Source organism: Pelobates fuscus, chromosome 7, assembly GCF_036172605.1.
Source record: "Pelobates fuscus isolate aPelFus1 chromosome 7, aPelFus1.pri, whole genome shotgun sequence".
Classification (NCBI taxonomy): Eukaryota; Metazoa; Chordata; class Amphibia; order Anura; family Pelobatidae; genus Pelobates; species Pelobates fuscus.
This window is the reverse complement of record NC_086323.1, coordinates 207,252,690-207,273,978: the sequence shown is the minus strand read 5'-3', so window position 1 is coordinate 207,273,978 and position 21,289 is coordinate 207,252,690. Positions and strand designations below refer to the sequence as shown.

Below are 21,289 nucleotides of genomic sequence, written 5' to 3'. Positions count from 1 at the left end.
GGTAGGTTGCCACCGACCTATTGTATGGTTATTATACATTCTGATATGACCCTACAGAGATGATGACATTAAATGGAAGTAGACTAAATACCAGGTCATGCTATCTGCATTGAGAGCTGGTAGGTTGCCACCGACCTATTGTATGGTTATTATACATTGTGATATGACCTTACAGAGACGACGACATTAAATGGAAGTAGACTGAATACAATGCCATGCTATCTGCATTGAGAGCTGGTAGGTTGCCACCGACCTATTGTATGGTTATTATACATTCTGATATGACCTTACAGAGACGACGACATTAAATGGAAGTAGACTGAATACCATGCCATGCTATCTGGATTGAGAGCTGGTAGGTTGCCACCAACCTATTGTATGGTTATTATACATTCTGATATGACCCTACAGAGATGATGACATTAAATGGAAGTAGACTAAATACCATGCCATGCTATCTGCATTGAGACCTGGTAGGTTGTCACCGACCTATTGTATGGTTATTATACATTCTGATATGACCTTACAGAGACGACGACATTAAATGGAAGTAGACTGAATACCATGCCATGCAATCTGCATTGAGAGCTGGTAGGTTGCCACCGACCTATTGTATGGTTATTATACATTCTGATATGACCTTACAGAGACGACGACATTAAATGGAAGTAGACTGAATACCATGCCATGCTATCTGCATTGAGAGCTGGTAGGTTGCCACCGACCTATTGTATGGATATTATACATTCTGATATGACCTTACAGAGACGATGACATTAAATGGAAGTAGACTGAATACCATGCCATGCTATCTGCATTGAGACCTGGTAGGTTGTCACCGACCTATTGTATGGTTATTATACATTCTGATATGACCTTACAGAGACGACGACATTAAATGGAAGTAGACTGAATACCATGCCATGCTATCTGCATTGAGAGCTGGTAGGTTGCCACCGACCTATTGTATGGTTATTATACATTCTGATATGACCTTACAGAGACGATGACATTAAATGGAAGTAGACTGAATACCCGGCCATGCTATCTGCATTGAGAGCTGGTAGGTTGCCACCGACCTATTGTATGGTTATTATACATTCTGATATGACCTTACAGAGACGACGACATTAAATGGAAGTAGACTGAATACCATGCCATGCTATCTGCATTGAGACCTGGTAGGTTGTCACCGACCTATTGTATGGTTATTATACATTCTGATATGACCTTACAGAGACGACGACATTAAATGGAAGTAGACTGAATACCATGCCATGCAATCTGCATTGAGAGCTGGTAGGTTGCCACCGACCTATTGTATGGTTATTATACATTCTGATATGACCTTACAGAGACGACGACATTAAATGGAAGTAGACTGAATACCATGCCATGCTATCTGCATTGAGAGCTGGTAGGTTGCCACCGACCTATTGTATGGATATTATACATTCTGATATGACCTTACAGAGACGATGACATTAAATGGAAGTAGACTGAATACCATGACATGCTATCTGCATTGAGAGCTGGTAGGTTGCCACCGACCTATTGTATGGTTATTATACATTCTGATATGACCTTACAGAGACTACGACATTAAATGGAAGTAGACTAAATACCAGGTCATGCTATCTGCATTGAGAGCTGGTAGGTTGCCACCGACCTATTGTATGGTTATTATACATTCTGATATGACCTTACAGAGACGATGACATTAAATAGAAGTAGACTGAATACCATGCCATGCTATCTGGATTGAGAGCTGGTAGGTTGCCACCAACCTATTGTATGGTTATTATACATTCTGATATGACCCTACAGAGATGATGACATTAAATGGAAGTAGACTAAATACCAGGCCATGCTATCTGCATTGAGAGCTGGTAGGTTGCCACCGACCTATTGTATGGTTATTATACATTCTGATATGACCTTACAGAGACTACGACATTAAATGGAAGTAGACTGAATACCAGGCCATGCTATCTGCATTGAGAGCTGGTAGGTTGTCACCGACCTATTGTATGGTTATTATACATTCTGATATGACCTTACAGAGACGATGACATTAAATGGAAGTAGACTGAATACCATGCCATGCTATCTGCATTGAGACCTGGTAGGTTGTCACCGACCTATTGTATGGTTATTATACATTCTGATATGACCTTACAGAGACGACGACATTAAATGGAAGTAGACTGAATACCATGCCATGCTATCTGCATTGAGAGCTGGTAGGTTGCCACCGACCTATTGTATGGTTATTATACATTCTGATATGACCTTACAGAGACGATGACATTAAATGGAAGTAGACTGAATACCCGGCCATGCTATCTGCATTGAGAGCTGGTAGGTTGCCACCGACCTATTGTATGGTTATTATACATTCTGATATGACCTTACAGAGACGACGACATTAAATGGAAGTAGACTGAATACCATGCCATGCTATCTGCATTGAGACCTGGTAGGTTGCAACCGACCTAATGTATGGTTATTGTACATTGTGATATGATCTCACACAGACGACAACATTAAATGGAAGTAGACTGAATACCATGCCATGCTATCTGCATTGAGACCTGGTAGGTTGCCACCGACCTATTGTATGGTTATTATACATTCTGATATGACCCTACAGAGATGATGACATTAAATGGAAGTAGACTAAATACCAGGTCATGCTATCTGCATTGAGAGCTGGTAGGTTGCCACCGACCTATTGTATGGTTATTATACATTCTGATATGACCTTACAGAGACGATGACATTAAATGGAAGTAGACTGAATACCCGGCCATGCTATCTGCATTGAGAGCTGGTAGGTTGCCACCGACCTATTGTATGGTTATTATACATTCTGATATGACCTTACAGAGACGACGACATTAAATGAAAGTAGACTGAATACCATGCCATGCTATCTGCATTGAGACCTGGTAGGTTGTCACCGACCTATTGTATGGTTATTATACATTCTGATATGACCTTACAGAGACGATGACATTAAATAGAAGTAGACTGAATACCATGCCATGCTATCTGGATTGAGAGCTGGTAGGTTGCCACCAACCTATTGTATGGTTATTATACATTCTGATATGACCCTACAGAGATGATGACATTAAATGGAAGTAGACTAAATACCAGGCCATGCTATCTGCATTGAGAGCTGGTAGGTTGCCACCGACCTATTGTATGGTTATTATACATTCTGATATGACCTTACAGAGACTACGACATTAAATGGAAGTAGACTGAATACCAGGCCATGCTATCTGCATTGAGAGCTGGTAGGTTGTCACCGACCTATTGTATGGTTATTATACATTCTGATATGACCTTACAGAGACGATGACATTAAATGGAAGTAGACTGAATACCATGCCATGCTATCTGCATTGAGACCTGGTAGGTTGTCACCGACCTATTGTATGGTTATTATACATTCTGATATGACCTTACAGAGACGACGACATTAAATGGAAGTAGACTGAATACCATGCCATGCTATCTGCATTGAGAGCTGGTAGGTTGCCACCGACCTATTGTATGGTTATTATACATTCTGATATGACCTTACAGAGACGATGACATTAAATGGAAGTAGACTGAATACCCGGCCATGCTATCTGCATTGAGAGCTGGTAGGTTGCCACCGACCTATTGTATGGTTATTATACATTCTGATATGACCTTACAGAGACGACGACATTAAATGGAAGTAGACTGAATACCATGCCATGCTATCTGCATTGAGACCTGGTAGGTTGCAACCGACCTAATGTATGGTTATTGTACATTGTGATATGATCTCACACAGACGACAACATTAAATGGAAGTAGACTGAATACCATGCCATGCTATCTGCATTGAGACCTGGTAGGTTGCCACCGACCTATTGTATGGTTATTATACATTCTGATATGACCCTACAGAGATGATGACATTAAATGGAAGTAGACTAAATACCAGGTCATGCTATCTGCATTGAGAGCTGGTAGGTTGCCACCGACCTATTGTATGGTTATTATACATTCTGATATGACCTTACAGAGACGATGACATTAAATGGAAGTAGACTGAATACCCGGCCATGCTATCTGCATTGAGAGCTGGTAGGTTGCCACCGACCTATTGTATGGTTATTATACATTCTGATATGACCTTACAGAGACGACGACATTAAATGAAAGTAGACTGAATACCATGCCATGCTATCTGCATTGAGACCTGGTAGGTTGTCACCGACCTATTGTATGGTTATTATACATTCTGATATGACCTTACAGAGACGACGACATTAAATGGAAGTAGACTGAATACCATGCCATGCAATCTGCATTGAGAGCTGGTAGGTTGCCACCGACCTATTGTATGGTTATTATACATTCTGATATGACCTTACAGAGACGACGACATTAAATGGAAGTAGACTGAATACCATGCCATGCTATCTGCATTGAGACCTGGTAGGTTGTCACCGACCTATTGTATGGTTATGATACATTCTGATATGACCTTACAGAGACGACGACATTAAATGGAAGTAGACTGAATACCATGCCATGCTATCTGCATTGAGACCTGGTAGGTTGCCACCGACCTATTGTATGGTTATTATACATTCTGATATGACCTTACAGAGACGACGAAACATTAAATGGAAGTAGACGGAATACCCGGCCATGCTATCTGCATTGAGAGCTGGTAGGTTGCCACCGACCTATTGTATGGTTATTATACATTCTGATATGACCTTACAGAGACGATGACATTAAATAGAAGTAGACTGAATACCATGCCATGCTATCTGGATTGAGAGCTGGTAGGTTGCCACCAACCTATTGTATGGTTATTATACATTCTGATATGACCCTACAGAGATGATGACATTAAATGGAAGTAGACTAAATACCAGGCCATGCTATCTGCATTGAGAGCTGGTAGGTTGCCACCGACCTATTGTATGGTTATTATACATTCTGATATGACCTTACAGAGACTACGACATTAAATGGAAGTAGACTGAATACCAGGCCATGCTATCTGCATTGAGAGCTGGTAGGTTGTCACCGACCTATTGTATGGTTATTATACATTCTGATATGACCTTACAGAGACGACGACATTAAATGGAAGTAGACTGAATACCATGCCATGCTATCTGCATTGAGACCTGGTAGGTTGTCACCGACCTATTGTATGGTTATTATACATTCTGATATGACCTTACAGAGACGACGACATTAAATGGAAGTAGACTGAATACCAGGTCATGCTATCTGCATTGAGAGCTGGTAGGTTGCCACCGACCTATTGTATGGTTATTATACATTCTGATATGACCTTACAGAGACGATGACATTAAATGGAAGTAGACTGAATACCATGCCATGCTATCTGCATTGAGACCTGGTAGGTTGTCACCGACCTATTGTATGGTTATTATACATTCTGATATGACCTTACAGAGACGACGACATTAAATGGAAGTAGACTGAATACCATGCCATGCTATCTGCATTGAGAGCTGGTAGGTTGCCACCGACCTATTGTATGGATATTATACATTCTGATATGACCTTACAGAGACGATGACATTAAATGGAAGTAGACTGAATACCATGACATGCTATCTGCATTGAGAGCTGGTAGGTTGCCACCGACCTATTGTATGGTTATTATACATTCTGATATGACCTTACAGAGACTACGACATTAAATGGAAGTAGACTAAATACCAGGTCATGCTATCTGCATTGAGAGCTGGTAGGTTGCCACCGACCTATTGTATGGTTATTATACATTCTGATATGACCTTACAGAGACGATGACATTAAATAGAAGTAGACTGAATACCATGCCATGCTATCTGGATTGAGAGCTGGTAGGTTGCCACCAACCTATTGTATGGTTATTATACATTCTGATATGACCCTACAGAGATGATGACATTAAATGGAAGTAGACTAAATACCAGGCCATGCTATCTGCATTGAGAGCTGGTAGGTTGCCACCGACCTATTGTATGGTTATTATACATTCTGATATGACCTTACAGAGACTACGACATTAAATGGAAGTAGACTGAATACCAGGCCATGCTATCTGCATTGAGAGCTGGTAGGTTGTCACCGACCTATTGTATGGTTATTATACATTCTGATATGACCTTACAGAGACGATGACATTAAATGGAAGTAGACTGAATACCATGCCATGCTATCTGCATTGAGACCTGGTAGGTTGTCACCGACCTATTGTATGGTTATTATACATTCTGATATGACCTTACAGAGACGACGACATTAAATGGAAGTAGACTGAATACCATGCCATGCTATCTGCATTGAGAGCTGGTAGGTTGCCACCGACCTATTGTATGGTTATTATACATTCTGATATGACCTTACAGAGACGATGACATTAAATGGAAGTAGACTGAATACCCGGCCATGCTATCTGCATTGAGAGCTGGTAGGTTGCCACCGACCTATTGTATGGTTATTATACATTCTGATATGACCTTACAGAGACGACGACATTAAATGGAAGTAGACTGAATACCATGCCATGCTATCTGCATTGAGACCTGGTAGGTTGCAACCGACCTAATGTATGGTTATTGTACATTGTGATATGATCTCACACAGACGACAACATTAAATGGAAGTAGACTGAATACCATGCCATGCTATCTGCATTGAGACCTGGTAGGTTGCCACCGACCTATTGTATGGTTATTATACATTCTGATATGACCCTACAGAGATGATGACATTAAATGGAAGTAGACTAAATACCAGGTCATGCTATCTGCATTGAGAGCTGGTAGGTTGCCACCGACCTATTGTATGGTTATTATACATTCTGATATGACCTTACAGAGACGATGACATTAAATGGAAGTAGACTGAATACCCGGCCATGCTATCTGCATTGAGAGCTGGTAGGTTGCCACCGACCTATTGTATGGTTATTATACATTCTGATATGACCTTACAGAGACGACGACATTAAATGAAAGTAGACTGAATACCATGCCATGCTATCTGCATTGAGACCTGGTAGGTTGTCACCGACCTATTGTATGGTTATTATACATTCTGATATGACCTTACAGAGACGATGACATTAAATAGAAGTAGACTGAATACCATGCCATGCTATCTGGATTGAGAGCTGGTAGGTTGCCACCAACCTATTGTATGGTTATTATACATTCTGATATGACCCTACAGAGATGATGACATTAAATGGAAGTAGACTAAATACCAGGCCATGCTATCTGCATTGAGAGCTGGTAGGTTGCCACCGACCTATTGTATGGTTATTATACATTCTGATATGACCTTACAGAGACTACGACATTAAATGGAAGTAGACTGAATACCAGGCCATGCTATCTGCATTGAGAGCTGGTAGGTTGTCACCGACCTATTGTATGGTTATTATACATTCTGATATGACCTTACAGAGACGATGACATTAAATGGAAGTAGACTGAATACCATGCCATGCTATCTGCATTGAGACCTGGTAGGTTGTCACCGACCTATTGTATGGTTATTATACATTCTGATATGACCTTACAGAGACGACGACATTAAATGGAAGTAGACTGAATACCATGCCATGCTATCTGCATTGAGAGCTGGTAGGTTGCCACCGACCTATTGTATGGTTATTATACATTCTGATATGACCTTACAGAGACGATGACATTAAATGGAAGTAGACTGAATACCCGGCCATGCTATCTGCATTGAGAGCTGGTAGGTTGCCACCGACCTATTGTATGGTTATTATACATTCTGATATGACCTTACAGAGACGACGACATTAAATGGAAGTAGACTGAATACCATGCCATGCTATCTGCATTGAGACCTGGTAGGTTGCAACCGACCTAATGTATGGTTATTGTACATTGTGATATGATCTCACACAGACGACAACATTAAATGGAAGTAGACTGAATACCATGCCATGCTATCTGCATTGAGACCTGGTAGGTTGCCACCGACCTATTGTATGGTTATTATACATTCTGATATGACCCTACAGAGATGATGACATTAAATGGAAGTAGACTAAATACCAGGTCATGCTATCTGCATTGAGAGCTGGTAGGTTGCCACCGACCTATTGTATGGTTATTATACATTCTGATATGACCTTACAGAGACGATGACATTAAATGGAAGTAGACTGAATACCCGGCCATGCTATCTGCATTGAGAGCTGGTAGGTTGCCACCGACCTATTGTATGGTTATTATACATTCTGATATGACCTTACAGAGACGACGACATTAAATGAAAGTAGACTGAATACCATGCCATGCTATCTGCATTGAGACCTGGTAGGTTGTCACCGACCTATTGTATGGTTATTATACATTCTGATATGACCTTACAGAGACGACGACATTAAATGGAAGTAGACTGAATACCATGCCATGCAATCTGCATTGAGAGCTGGTAGGTTGCCACCGACCTATTGTATGGTTATTATACATTCTGATATGACCTTACAGAGACGACGACATTAAATGGAAGTAGACTGAATACCATGCCATGCTATCTGCATTGAGACCTGGTAGGTTGTCACCGACCTATTGTATGGTTATGATACATTCTGATATGACCTTACAGAGACGACGACATTAAATGGAAGTAGACTGAATACCATGCCATGCTATCTGCATTGAGACCTGGTAGGTTGCCACCGACCTATTGTATGGTTATTATACATTCTGATATGACCTTACAGAGACGACGAAACATTAAATGGAAGTAGACGGAATACCCGGCCATGCTATCTGCATTGAGAGCTGGTAGGTTGCCACCGACCTATTGTATGGTTATTATACATTCTGATATGACCTTACAGAGACGATGACATTAAATAGAAGTAGACTGAATACCATGCCATGCTATCTGGATTGAGAGCTGGTAGGTTGCCACCAACCTATTGTATGGTTATTATACATTCTGATATGACCCTACAGAGATGATGACATTAAATGGAAGTAGACTAAATACCAGGCCATGCTATCTGCATTGAGAGCTGGTAGGTTGCCACCGACCTATTGTATGGTTATTATACATTCTGATATGACCTTACAGAGACTACGACATTAAATGGAAGTAGACTGAATACCAGGCCATGCTATCTGCATTGAGAGCTGGTAGGTTGTCACCGACCTATTGTATGGTTATTATACATTCTGATATGACCTTACAGAGACGACGACATTAAATGGAAGTAGACTGAATACCATGCCATGCTATCTGCATTGAGACCTGGTAGGTTGTCACCGACCTATTGTATGGTTATTATACATTCTGATATGACCTTACAGAGACGACGACATTAAATGGAAGTAGACTGAATACCAGGTCATGCTATCTGCATTGAGAGCTGGTAGGTTGCCACCGACCTATTGTATGGTTATTATACATTCTGATATGACCTTACAGAGACGATGACATTAAATGGAAGTAGACTGAATACCATGCCATGCTATCTGCATTGAGACCTGGTAGGTTGTCACCGACCTATTGTATGGTTATTATACATTCTGATATGACCTTACAGAGACGACGACATTAAATGGAAGTAGACTGAATACCATGCCATGCTATCTGCATTGAGAGCTGGTAGGTTGCCACCGACCTATTGTATGGTTATTATACATTCTGATATGACCTTACAGAGACGATGACATTAAATGGAAGTAGACTGAATACCCGGCCATGCTATCTGCATTGAGAGCTGGTAGGTTGCCACCGACCTATTGTATGGTTATTATACATTCTGATATGACCTTACAGAGACGACGACATTAAATGGAAGTAGACTGAATACCATGCCATGCTATCTGCATTGAGACCTGGTAGGTTGCAACCGACCTAATGTATGGTTATTGTACATTGTGATATGATCTCACACAGACGACAACATTAAATGGAAGTAGACTGAATACCATGCCATGCTATCTGCATTGAGACCTGGTAGGTTGCCACCGACCTATTGTATGGTTATTATACATTCTGATATGACCCTACAGAGATGATGACATTAAATGGAAGTAGACTAAATACCAGGTCATGCTATCTGCATTGAGAGCTGGTAGGTTGCCACCGACCTATTGTATGGTTATTATACATTCTGATATGACCTTACAGAGACGATGACATTAAATGGAAGTAGACTGAATACCCGGCCATGCTATCTGCATTGAGAGCTGGTAGGTTGCCACCGACCTATTGTATGGTTATTATACATTCTGATATGACCTTACAGAGACGACGACATTAAATGGAAGTAGACTGAATACCATGCCATGCTATCTGCATTGAGACCTGGTAGGTTGTCACCGACCTATTGTATGGTTATTATACATTCTGATATGACCTTACAGAGACGACGACATTAAATGGAAGTAGACTGAATACCATGCCATGCAATCTGCATTGAGAGCTGGTAGGTTGCCACCGACCTATTGTATGGTTATTATACATTCTGATATGACCTTACAGAGACGACGACATTAAATGGAAGTAGACTGAATACCATGCCATGCTATCTGGATTGAGAGCTGGTAGGTTGCCACCAACCTATTGTATGGTTATTATACATTCTGATATGACCCTACAGAGATGATGACATTAAATGGAAGTAGACTAAATACCAGGCCATGCTATCTGCATTGAGAGCTGGTAGGTTGTCACCGACCTATTGTATGGTTATTATACATTCTGATATGACCTTACAGAGACGACGACATTAAATGGAAGTAGACTGAATACCATGCCATGCTATCTGCATTGAGACCTGGTAGGTTGTCACCGACCTATTGTATGGTTATTATACATTCTGATATGACCTTACAGAGACGACGACATTAAATGGAAGTAGACTGAATACCAGGTCATGCTATCTGCATTGAGAGCTGGTAGGTTGCCACCGACCTATTGTATGGTTATTATACATTCTGATATGACCTTACAGAGACGATGACATTAAATGGAAGTAGACTGAATACCATGCCATGCTATCTGCATTGAGACCTGGTAGGTTGTCACCGACCTATTGTATGGTTATTATACATTCTGATATGACCTTACAGAGACGACGACATTAAATGGAAGTAGACTGAATACCATGCCATGCTATCTGCATTGAGAGCTGGTAGGTTGCCACCGACCTATTGTATGGTTATTATACATTCTGATATGACCTTACAGAGACGATGACATTAAATGGAAGTAGACTGAATACCCGGCCATGCTATCTGCATTGAGAGCTGGTAGGTTGCCACCGACCTATTGTATGGTTATTATACATTCTGATATGACCTTACAGAGACGACGACATTAAATGGAAGTAGACTGAATACCATGCCATGCTATCTGCATTGAGACCTGGTAGGTTGTCACCGACCTATTGTATGGTTATTATACATTCTGATATGACCTTACAGAGACGACGACATTAAATGGAAGTAGACTGAATACCATGCCATGCAATCTGCATTGAGAGCTGGTAGGTTGCCACCGACCTATTGTATGGTTATTATACATTCTGATATGACCTTACAGAGACGACGACATTAAATGGAAGTAGACTGAATACCATGCCATGCTATCTGCATTGAGAGCTGGTAGGTTGCCACCGACCTATTGTATGGTTATTATACATTCTGATATGACCTTACAGAGACGATGACATTAAATGGAAGTAGACTGAATACCCGGCCATGCTATCTGCATTGAGAGCTGGTAGGTTGCCACCGACCTATTGTATGGTTATTATACATTCTGATATGACCTTACAGAGACGACGACATTAAATGGAAGTAGACTGAATACCATGCCATGCTATCTGCATTGAGACCTGGTAGGTTGTCACCGACCTATTGTATGGTTATTATACATTCTGATATGACCTTACAGAGACGACGACATTAAATGGAAGTAGACTGAATACCATGCCATGCAATCTGCATTGAGAGCTGGTAGGTTGCCACCGACCTATTGTATGGTTATTATACATTCTGATATGACCTTACAGAGACGACGACATTAAATGGAAGTAGACTGAATACCATGCCATGCTATCTGCATTGAGACCTGGTAGGTTGTCACCGACCTATTGTATGGTTATTATACATTCTGATATGACCTTACAGAGACGACGACATTAAATGGAAGTAGACTGAATACCATGCCATGCTATCTGCATTGAGAGCTGGTAGGTTGCCACCGACCTATTGTATGGTTATTATACATTCTGATATGACCTTACAGAGACGACGAAACATTAAATGGAAGTAGACTGAATACCAGGTCATGCTATCTGCATTGAGAGCTGGTAGGTTGCCACCGACCTATTGTATGGTTATTATACATTCTGATATGACCTTACAGAGACGACGACATTAAATGGAAGTAGACGGAATACCCGGCCATGCTATCTGCATTGAGAGCTGGTAGGTTGCCACCGACCTATTGTATGGTTATTATACATTCTGATATGACCTTACAGAGACAACGACATTAAATGGAAGTAGACTGAATACCATGCCATGCTATCTGCATTGAGACCTGGTAGGTTGTCACCGACCTATTGTATGGTTATTATACATTCTGATATGACCTTACAGAGACGACGACATTAAATGGAAGTAGACTGAATACCATGCCATGCTATCTGCATTGAGAGCTGGTAGGTTGCCACCGACCTATTGTATGGTTATTATACATTCTGATATGACCTTACAGAGACGACGACATTAAATGGAAGTAGACTGAATACCATGCCATGCTATCTGCATTGAGACCTGGTAGGTTGTCACCGACCTATTGTATGGTTATTATACATTCTGATATGACCTTACAGAGACGACGACATTAAATGGAAGTAGACTGAATACCATGCCATGCTATCTGCATTGAGAGCTGGTAGGTTGCCACCGACCTATTGTATGGTTATTATACATTCTGATATGACCTTACAGAGACGACGACATTAAATGGAAGTAGACTGAATACCAGGTCATGCTATCTGCATTGAGAGCTGGTAGGTTGCCACCGACCTATTGTATGGTTATTATACATTCTGATATGACCTTACAGAGACGACGACATTAAATGGAAGTAGACTGAATACCAGGCTATGCTATCTGCATTGAGACCCGGTAGGTTGCGACCGACCTATTGTATGGTTATTATACATTCTGATATGACCTTACAGAGACGACGACATTAAATGGAAGTAGACTGAATACCAGGCCATGCTATCTGCATTGAGAGCTGGTAGGTTGCCACCAACCTATTGTATGGTTATTATACATTCTGATATGACCTTACAGAGACGACGACATTAAATGGAAGTAGACTGAATACCAGGCTGTGGCGGAACCCACCTCGCCACTGGACATTGGAGGGGCCTGGCTGCCTGCCTCCTACCTGCTGACTATGGCCCCTGGGTTATTTGGGGCATATTGTACTTTATATTGCTGCTACTGGCCCTTTAAAATCAGCAATGGATATATTGGGACTTTTGGGACTACTGTCCCTTTAAGACTGTGGAGCATATTCCAGTATACTGCCTTTAATATTACATATGTATTTATGTGTTGAGTTTAACCTGGGATATGTATGCAGCATTCACCTGATTGTTCGGTAGAATCACTCCATTCATTATATTGAGTGAAACTACCGAACAACCAGACCACCCAGGACTAAGTGTGCCTCCAATTACAGTTTGCAACAATGTTGCAAACGGGTAATTGGCAATCAGTGTAATGTATTCTTTGTCCTCTGGGTGGCCGCCATTCGGGAAACAAACACGTGGCGGCGGCCATCTTAAACTACCGAACAGCGGTGTTTTGCCGTCGAGTGTCTGGAACTAAAATCGGACACTTGACTAGGCAAACACCGCTGAGACCTCCATACTTCCAGAAATTCGTATAGAAACTACCGAATGACCCGCCGTTCGGTAGAAAGAACCCCACAAACAAGGGAATTCATTCAAACCCTCTCCAGGCTCTATAACACAGGCAATTCGCCTGTTTTCATTCCCTTGTTTGTGACCGACCGCAGGGCCAAAATGCATGGAACTGTTTTCGGATACTTTACCCATGCGGTCGGTCAAATCTTTGGAACCTCATATCTCCCGAACTGTTCATCCGAATGACTTGAATTTTGGATATGTTGTCCCCCTGAATAAGGGCTATCCAGCGATGCTGGATTTAAAGGTGTACCCCCTGTTTTTGGGGTACATCCAGAACTTGGCTGGAAAAGTGTACCGGATAATTGGGTTTAATGTTATCTGAGGGGAGGGGATGTGTGGGCTGAACCATGTATGTGATTGGTTATTTTATGCCTCCCCCTGGGTGTGGCCTGTATGTGGATTATTGTAATAAAAGCCAGGCTGGATGAGCCAGTCCAGAGTTCCTGTTTTACCCTCAAAGTGATGTGTCGTCTCATTATTGGGGGGAAGGATTTATTGCATGCTGTTCCAGTTGACTGCTAGGAGTACAAGCCTATTCATATGGTTCCTATTCAATGGTCTACAGCATTCACATGCTTGGGAGAATTTTAAAGGTTTCCCGGATTCGGTGATTGTGGTGTCTGCCAGAGTGCTTGGAGTCCTCAGGAAGCACTAGGAGCATCCATTAACGGAGGTACCAAGTCGGGGTGCCAGGCGATCCGTTACACAGGCCATGCTATCTGCATTGAGACCCGGTAGGTTGCCACCGACCTATTGTATGGTTATTATACATTCTGATATGACCTAACAGAGACAACAAAATTAAATGGAAGTAGACTGAATACCATGCCATGCTATCTGCATTGAGAGCTGGTAGGTTGCCACCGACCTATTGTATGGTTATGATACATTGTGATATGACCTTACAGAGACAACAAAATTAAATGGAAGTAGACTGAATACCATGCCATGCTATCTGCATTGAGAGCTGGTAGGTTGCCACCGACCTGTTGTATGGTTATTATACATTCTGATATGACCTTACAGAGACGACAACATTAAATGGAAGTAGACTGAATACCATGCCATGCTATCTGCATTGAGAGCTGGTAGGTTGCCACCAACCTATTGTATGGTTATTATACATTCTGATATGACCTTACAGCGACGATGACATTAAATGGAAGTACCCTGAATACCAGGTCATGCTATCTGCATTGAGAGCTGGTAGGTTGCCACCGACCTATTGTACGGTTATTATACATTCTGATATGACCTTACAGAGACTACGACATTAAATGGAAGTAGACTGAATACCATGCCATGCTATCTGCATTGAGAGCTGGTAGGTTGCCACCGACCTATTGTATGGTTATTATACATTCTGATATGACCTTACAGAGACGACGACATTAAATGGAAGTAGACTGAATACCATGCCATGCTATCTGCATTGAGAGCTGGTAGGTTGTCACCGACCTATTGTATGGTTATTATACATTCTGATATGACCTTACAGAGACGACGACATTAAATGGAAGTAGACTGAATACCATGCCATGCTATCTGCATTGAGAGCTGGTAGGTTGCCACCAACCTATTGTATGGTTATTATACATTCTGATATGACCTTACAAAGACGACGACATTAAATGGAAGTAGACTGAATACCATGCCATGCTATCTGCATTGAGAGCTGGTAGGTTGCCACCAACCTATTGTATGGTTATTATACATTCTGATATGACCCTACAGAGATGATGACATTAAATGGAAGTAGACTAAATACCAGGTCATGCTATCTGCATTGAGAGCTGGTAGGTTGCCACCGACCTATTGTATGGTTATTATACATTCTGATATGACCTTACAGAGACTACGACATTAAATGGAAGTAGACTGAATACCAGGCCATGCTATCTGCATTGAGAGCTGGTAGGTTGTCACCGACCTATTGTATGGTTATTATACATTCTGATATGACCTTACAGAGACGATGACATTAAATGGAAGTAGACTGAATACCAGGCCATGCTATCTGCATTGAGAGCTGGTAGGTTGCCACCGACCTATTGTATGGTTATTATACATTCTGATATGACCTTACAGAGATGACGACATTAAATTGAAGTAGACTGAATACCATGCCATGCTATCTGCCTTGAGAGCTGCCATTGCTTTCCCGCTGGTTATAAACGGCATTTAAAACCAACAAATTAATCAAAACGAGTCCTGGCCAAATACTGGAGTCCTCCCCTGTCTGATGGAAGTGATTGATTGCAGAATTCGAGGATATGGAAAAAGCAACAGAAAATCTGCACATGTCCCCTAACCTGGTGTTCTTGGTTCGCATCCCAACTATATTCAGTTCGATTTCATTCATATAAATGTCATAAAAATAAATACAATGAGGACGTAAAAAACTCCATTATATGATCCGTGCGTATAATGATACAGATGACTTTCTTTCAATCTGGTGTCTTTCTCCGGTCTCTTTCAGGGCTACAGCTGAGAATTTGACCAGCTACAATGAAGCCGAGCTGCGTCGGCAGTATGACCAGAAACGCGAGGAGACAGAACAGGTCCAGGAACTTCTGGAGAACAAAATCCAGCTACTTCAGGAGGTACAGTATATGCCCACAACAAACAGAGAGCCAACTCGAAGATGGCCTGGTGGATCACTATTAAACTAGAAATAAACTGTAACAAACACAACAAAAAACTGTCCATTAAACATTGAATTGAAAAACAAAAAGTAGGCTAGGTTTGGATCATGCCAGCGAAGCATTTGAGAGAATTGATGTGTCAATGTTTTACTGAGCGGGTTCAAGACAAGAAAGATGTGATAAGAAAAGAAGAGACTTACGAGAGTATATTCATTAAATAGAAAAGTGCGGCATGCAGGCCACCATCTTACAAAATTAAAGCCTAAAAAGCAGAGCTAGGTATAGCAGGGAGCTACGCAGGGTATCTGTTTATCCACTCTAGAAACGTTTTACCCAAAGGGTAACTCCAACCACCATGACAACCTCAGTGATTTGAATTGGTCATGGTAGTAGGAGACTGGTTGTGCAGTGTTTCAGCTATATATAAGGACATCCAGCATCATGTATGTAACGGATCACCTGGCACCCCGACTGGGTACCTCCGTTAATGGATGCTCCTAGCGCTTCCTGAGGACTCCAAGCACTCTGGCAGACACCATAATCACCGAATCCGAGAAACCTTTAAATTCTCCCAAGCGTATGAATGCTGTAGACCATTGAATAGGAACCATACGAATAGGCTTGTACTCCTAGCAGTCAACTGGAACAGCATGCAATAAATCCTTCCCCCAATAATGAGACGACACATCACTTTGAGGTTAAAACAGGAACTCTGGACTGGCTCATCCAGCCTGGCTTTTATTACACTTGTACACTTACAGGCCACACCCAGGGGGAGGCATAAAATAACCAATCACATACATGGTACAACCCACACATCCCCTCCCCTCAGATAACCAGTTAACATAATTATACAGCCAGGAAAACTACAGTTTTTATACATGTGCTATAACTTTAAATCCATACATCCAAAACCACATATTTGGAATCAGCACACTTTAAACATACACCCTTCCAAAAATCAGCCAAATCCCTCCAGTGGATCAAAAGTTAGCTGGAGGTCCCTTTATGACCGACCGCAAGCACATTTTCCTGCCCAAAACAGTTCCATAGATTTGGGCTGTGCGGCCGGTCAATTTCATGCGGAAAAACGACTAAGTCCCATTTCGAACGGGACTTAGTCTCTGGAGCTGCAAGTTCAGTATGGGAGAAGGTAAGGGTCAGCGGTGTTCGGCAAAATGTGTAGCCGATTTTGGTTCCACAGAATCTTTAGCATACACCGCTGACCGCATTCGAATGACTAAAATGGCTGCCGCCACGTGTTCGGCTGCCGAATGGCGGCCACCCAGCGCTCGGCAATTAACCTGCAGTAACCTCACAGCCTGGGAGGTAAATTGCCTGCACACTTTAACTTCTGGGTGGTCCGCCTGTGTGGTACTTGGTTCAGTAAGCCCTATTTACTGAACCAAGTGGGAGAAAGCCAGGAACAAGTTATTTTACAGGTCTGGGGACATAGTCTTAAAGGGGCATTGTTCAGCAAAGTCACAATATGTCCCCAGACGGTTCTTAAAGGGCCATACACACCCAATAAAAGTCCATTCCTTTTCAGGGGCCATAGTCTTAAAGGGCCATACACACCCAATAAAAGTCCATACGTTTTCAGGGGCCGGCCATAGTCTTAAAGGGTATTGTTACCCGAAGTCTCAATATGTCCCCAGACAGTTCTTAAAGGGCCAGCAGCAGTACAATAAAATACCATTCACTGTACTTAAAGGGCCAGCAGTCGCACAATAAAATACAATATGCCCCAAATAATCCAGGGGCCATAGTCAGCAGGTAGGAGGCGGGCAAACAGGCTTCTCCAGGGCCCAGTGGCGAGGTTGGTTTCGCCACAATGTAAAACCCCATAGGAAAGCATTATACATGCTTTCCTATGCGGGAAATACTAATGTGAGTGCGGCCATTGCCATTGACGTCAGCTGGCGGGGGAGTAGCGGAGGTGGAACAGGAGCCACCGTCGATGGACACATGTAAGTGACAGAATGGGGTGGTGGGGAGCGAGGGAGGGGGGACCATGATGGACATCATAATTCCAGCTCAATGATCTTTGTTCATTTACTCTTTGTTGTAGGTTTCTAATCACAACAACACATCGCCAGGTCTCAAATATCCCCTTTCCTCCACAAATCAAAAACTCTCCCTCATATGAAATTTCTAACACACATGTAAACATATGTAATGTATAGCTATCGTATTCTATTTTCAACATTTCAGGAAGCAAGACTGTCGAAGAATGAAGCAGATCGGATGTCAGCCTTGTTGGATGCAGAGAAGAGGAATTGTATGGACTTGAAGAAAACCATGAAAGAATTCAGTGTGGAGATGTCTGAAGCCAGGCTCCTGCAGAAGAATTACTGTTCCACACTGGCTGAGAAAGACAAGTAGGTCTTAATTTTCCATCGTATTATCGTTAATGGTGCTATAGGGGTGCACTGATCCCAGGACTTCTCTAGTGCAGGATCAGATTTATTCAGGTTCTCATAGAGTATCCTCCAGTGTCCACTCATGAAGAAAGTAGCTGCCAAAAAGAGGCACGCTGAGCTGCACTTCATTATCACACTAACCACTGTACTCACCTGCCATTGTTCAAATTAGCTGGTATAGATATCGTCCATGATGGGTTAACTGACCTTCTACGGCTCTATGCTGAGTTACATCAAAGCATGTGAATAATAAAGAGAATGTGAACATCGTCCCCTTTCATAATAAGTCTCAAGTATATTGTCCTTTCGTATATTATGGCCCTTAAACATGTCATCATCATAGAACTAATACTCAGTCTTCAGCTCTCATCATCCCCACCCAGTGTTACCATTCCCCTCCCCCCACCCCAGTGTTACCATTCCTGTCCTCTACCCCACCCCAGTGTTACCATTCCCCGCCCACCCCAGTGTTACCATTCCCCTCCCCGCCCCCCCCCCCCAGTGTTGCCCTTACCCCCACCCCAGTGTTGCCATTTATGTCCTACACCCCACCCCCCGTGTTGCCATCCTCCCCCCCACCCCAGTGTTGCCATCCTCCCCCCACCCCAGTGTTGCCATCCTCCCCCCCACCCCAGTGTTGCCATCCTCCCCCCAACCCCAGTGTTGCCATCCCTGTCCCCCCTCCCCACCCCAGTGTTACCATTCCTGTCCTCTACCCCACCCCAGTGTTACCATTCCCCGCCCACGCCAGTGTTACTATTCCCCCCCACCCCAGTGTTACCATTCCCCTCCCTGCCCACCCCAGTGTTGCCCTTACCCCCACCCCAGTGTTGCCATTTCTGTCATACACCCCACCTCCCCACCCCAGTGTTGCCATCCTCCCCACCACCCCAGTATTGCCATCTTCCCCACCCCAGTGTTGCCATCCCTGTCCCCCCTCCCCACCCCAGTGTTGCCATTCTCCCCCCCCACCCCAGTGTTGCCATTCTCCCCCCTCACCCCCAGTGTTGCCATTCTCCCCCCTCACCCCCAGTGTTGCCATTCTCCCCCCTCACCCCCAGTGTTGCCATTCTCCCCCCTCACCCCCAGTGTTGCCATTCTCCCCCCCCCCACCCCAGTGTTGCCATTCTCCCCCCCCCCCACCCCCAGTGTTAACATTCCCCAATATACTATTGATATATATCTACCCACCTCAAATCTTCATAGTGTAAGCTTGGTAGAACAGGACTTTCTTTATCCCTAAATCTCCCCTCTCTATAATTGTAAAGTGCTGTGAAATAGTTGGTGTTATATAAATGCTAGTAATAATAAAACACTTCATACATTCACATTATAAATCTATTTTTTTCTTCAGAATGATCCAGCATTTGACGTTAGTACTGGACAGCAAGGATTCCCTTATAAACCAACTAGCTGCGGAGAAACAGACTCTGGTCAAACATGAAGTCAAAATTCTTGAACAAACCATTAATGATCTGAAAAACTCCTTACAGCACAAGGATTGCGAACTACAGGTATGAAGGCCCTCCCATATCCTGCTGATGTCGAAGAGTACATGGTGGTGGTGCGGGGTTAAATCTAAAGATAGCCTCTGACTAGTCTTATGATAGATATACTGTCGGGTCGTAATTAGAAAAACATTTACTGCTATGCCACCTAATGTTCACCATCTCTGTAGCAATGGCTTGGATCGGGAAGCCTGGACAGGACTTAAGATAGATACAGTTGTTTTGGTGCTTAGAGTGTCTCTTAACCTTAGAGTTGTTTCACCTTCCCCAATTAAATTCCATATTTGCAATTACCAATATTCTGGCTTGGCCGAGTGGGGTCGAGACTTGGTGGTTGCACGCTTCTCTACCAAGCCTACCATTGGAGCTCTGAGCAGGGGGCAGAGAATGGACAGCGAGGAAGGACATGGGATTCATTCCATTCCATTGTCACCCCTAAGCTCACTCTGCCCTGTACACCCATCCTGCATCCAGTGACTGCACGGATATAAAGTGCTACGTGCCCCATGCCAGCTGTCACCTAGGGCAAAATGCCCACTGTCTCCCCCCTCCTTAGTGTTCTATTGGTAATATAAACAGGAAAATACATGAAAAAAATGCACAGACAGTTTTCTTTTAAAGGAACGCAAAAGGCCTATGTGACGGGTCCCCTGTGCCCCAACTGAGCACACC

The 21,289-nt window shown here is 42.7% G+C and overlaps 1 protein-coding gene across 2 annotated transcripts in view; it reads left to right on the top strand.

The window, feature by feature from the left end:
* PDE4DIP (phosphodiesterase 4D interacting protein) overlaps positions 1-21,289 on the top strand; it is a 297,818-nt gene that overhangs the window by 111,632 nt on the left and 164,897 nt on the right. For both annotated transcript variants that reach the window (XM_063427119.1, XM_063427118.1), the window contains 3 exons: positions 16,521-16,644; positions 18,901-19,067; positions 20,464-20,623. In XM_063427119.1, the coding sequence (XP_063283189.1) occupies positions 16,521-16,644; positions 18,901-19,067; positions 20,464-20,623 (451 nt within the window). The remainder of the gene's footprint in view (positions 1-16,520; positions 16,645-18,900; positions 19,068-20,463; positions 20,624-21,289) is intronic.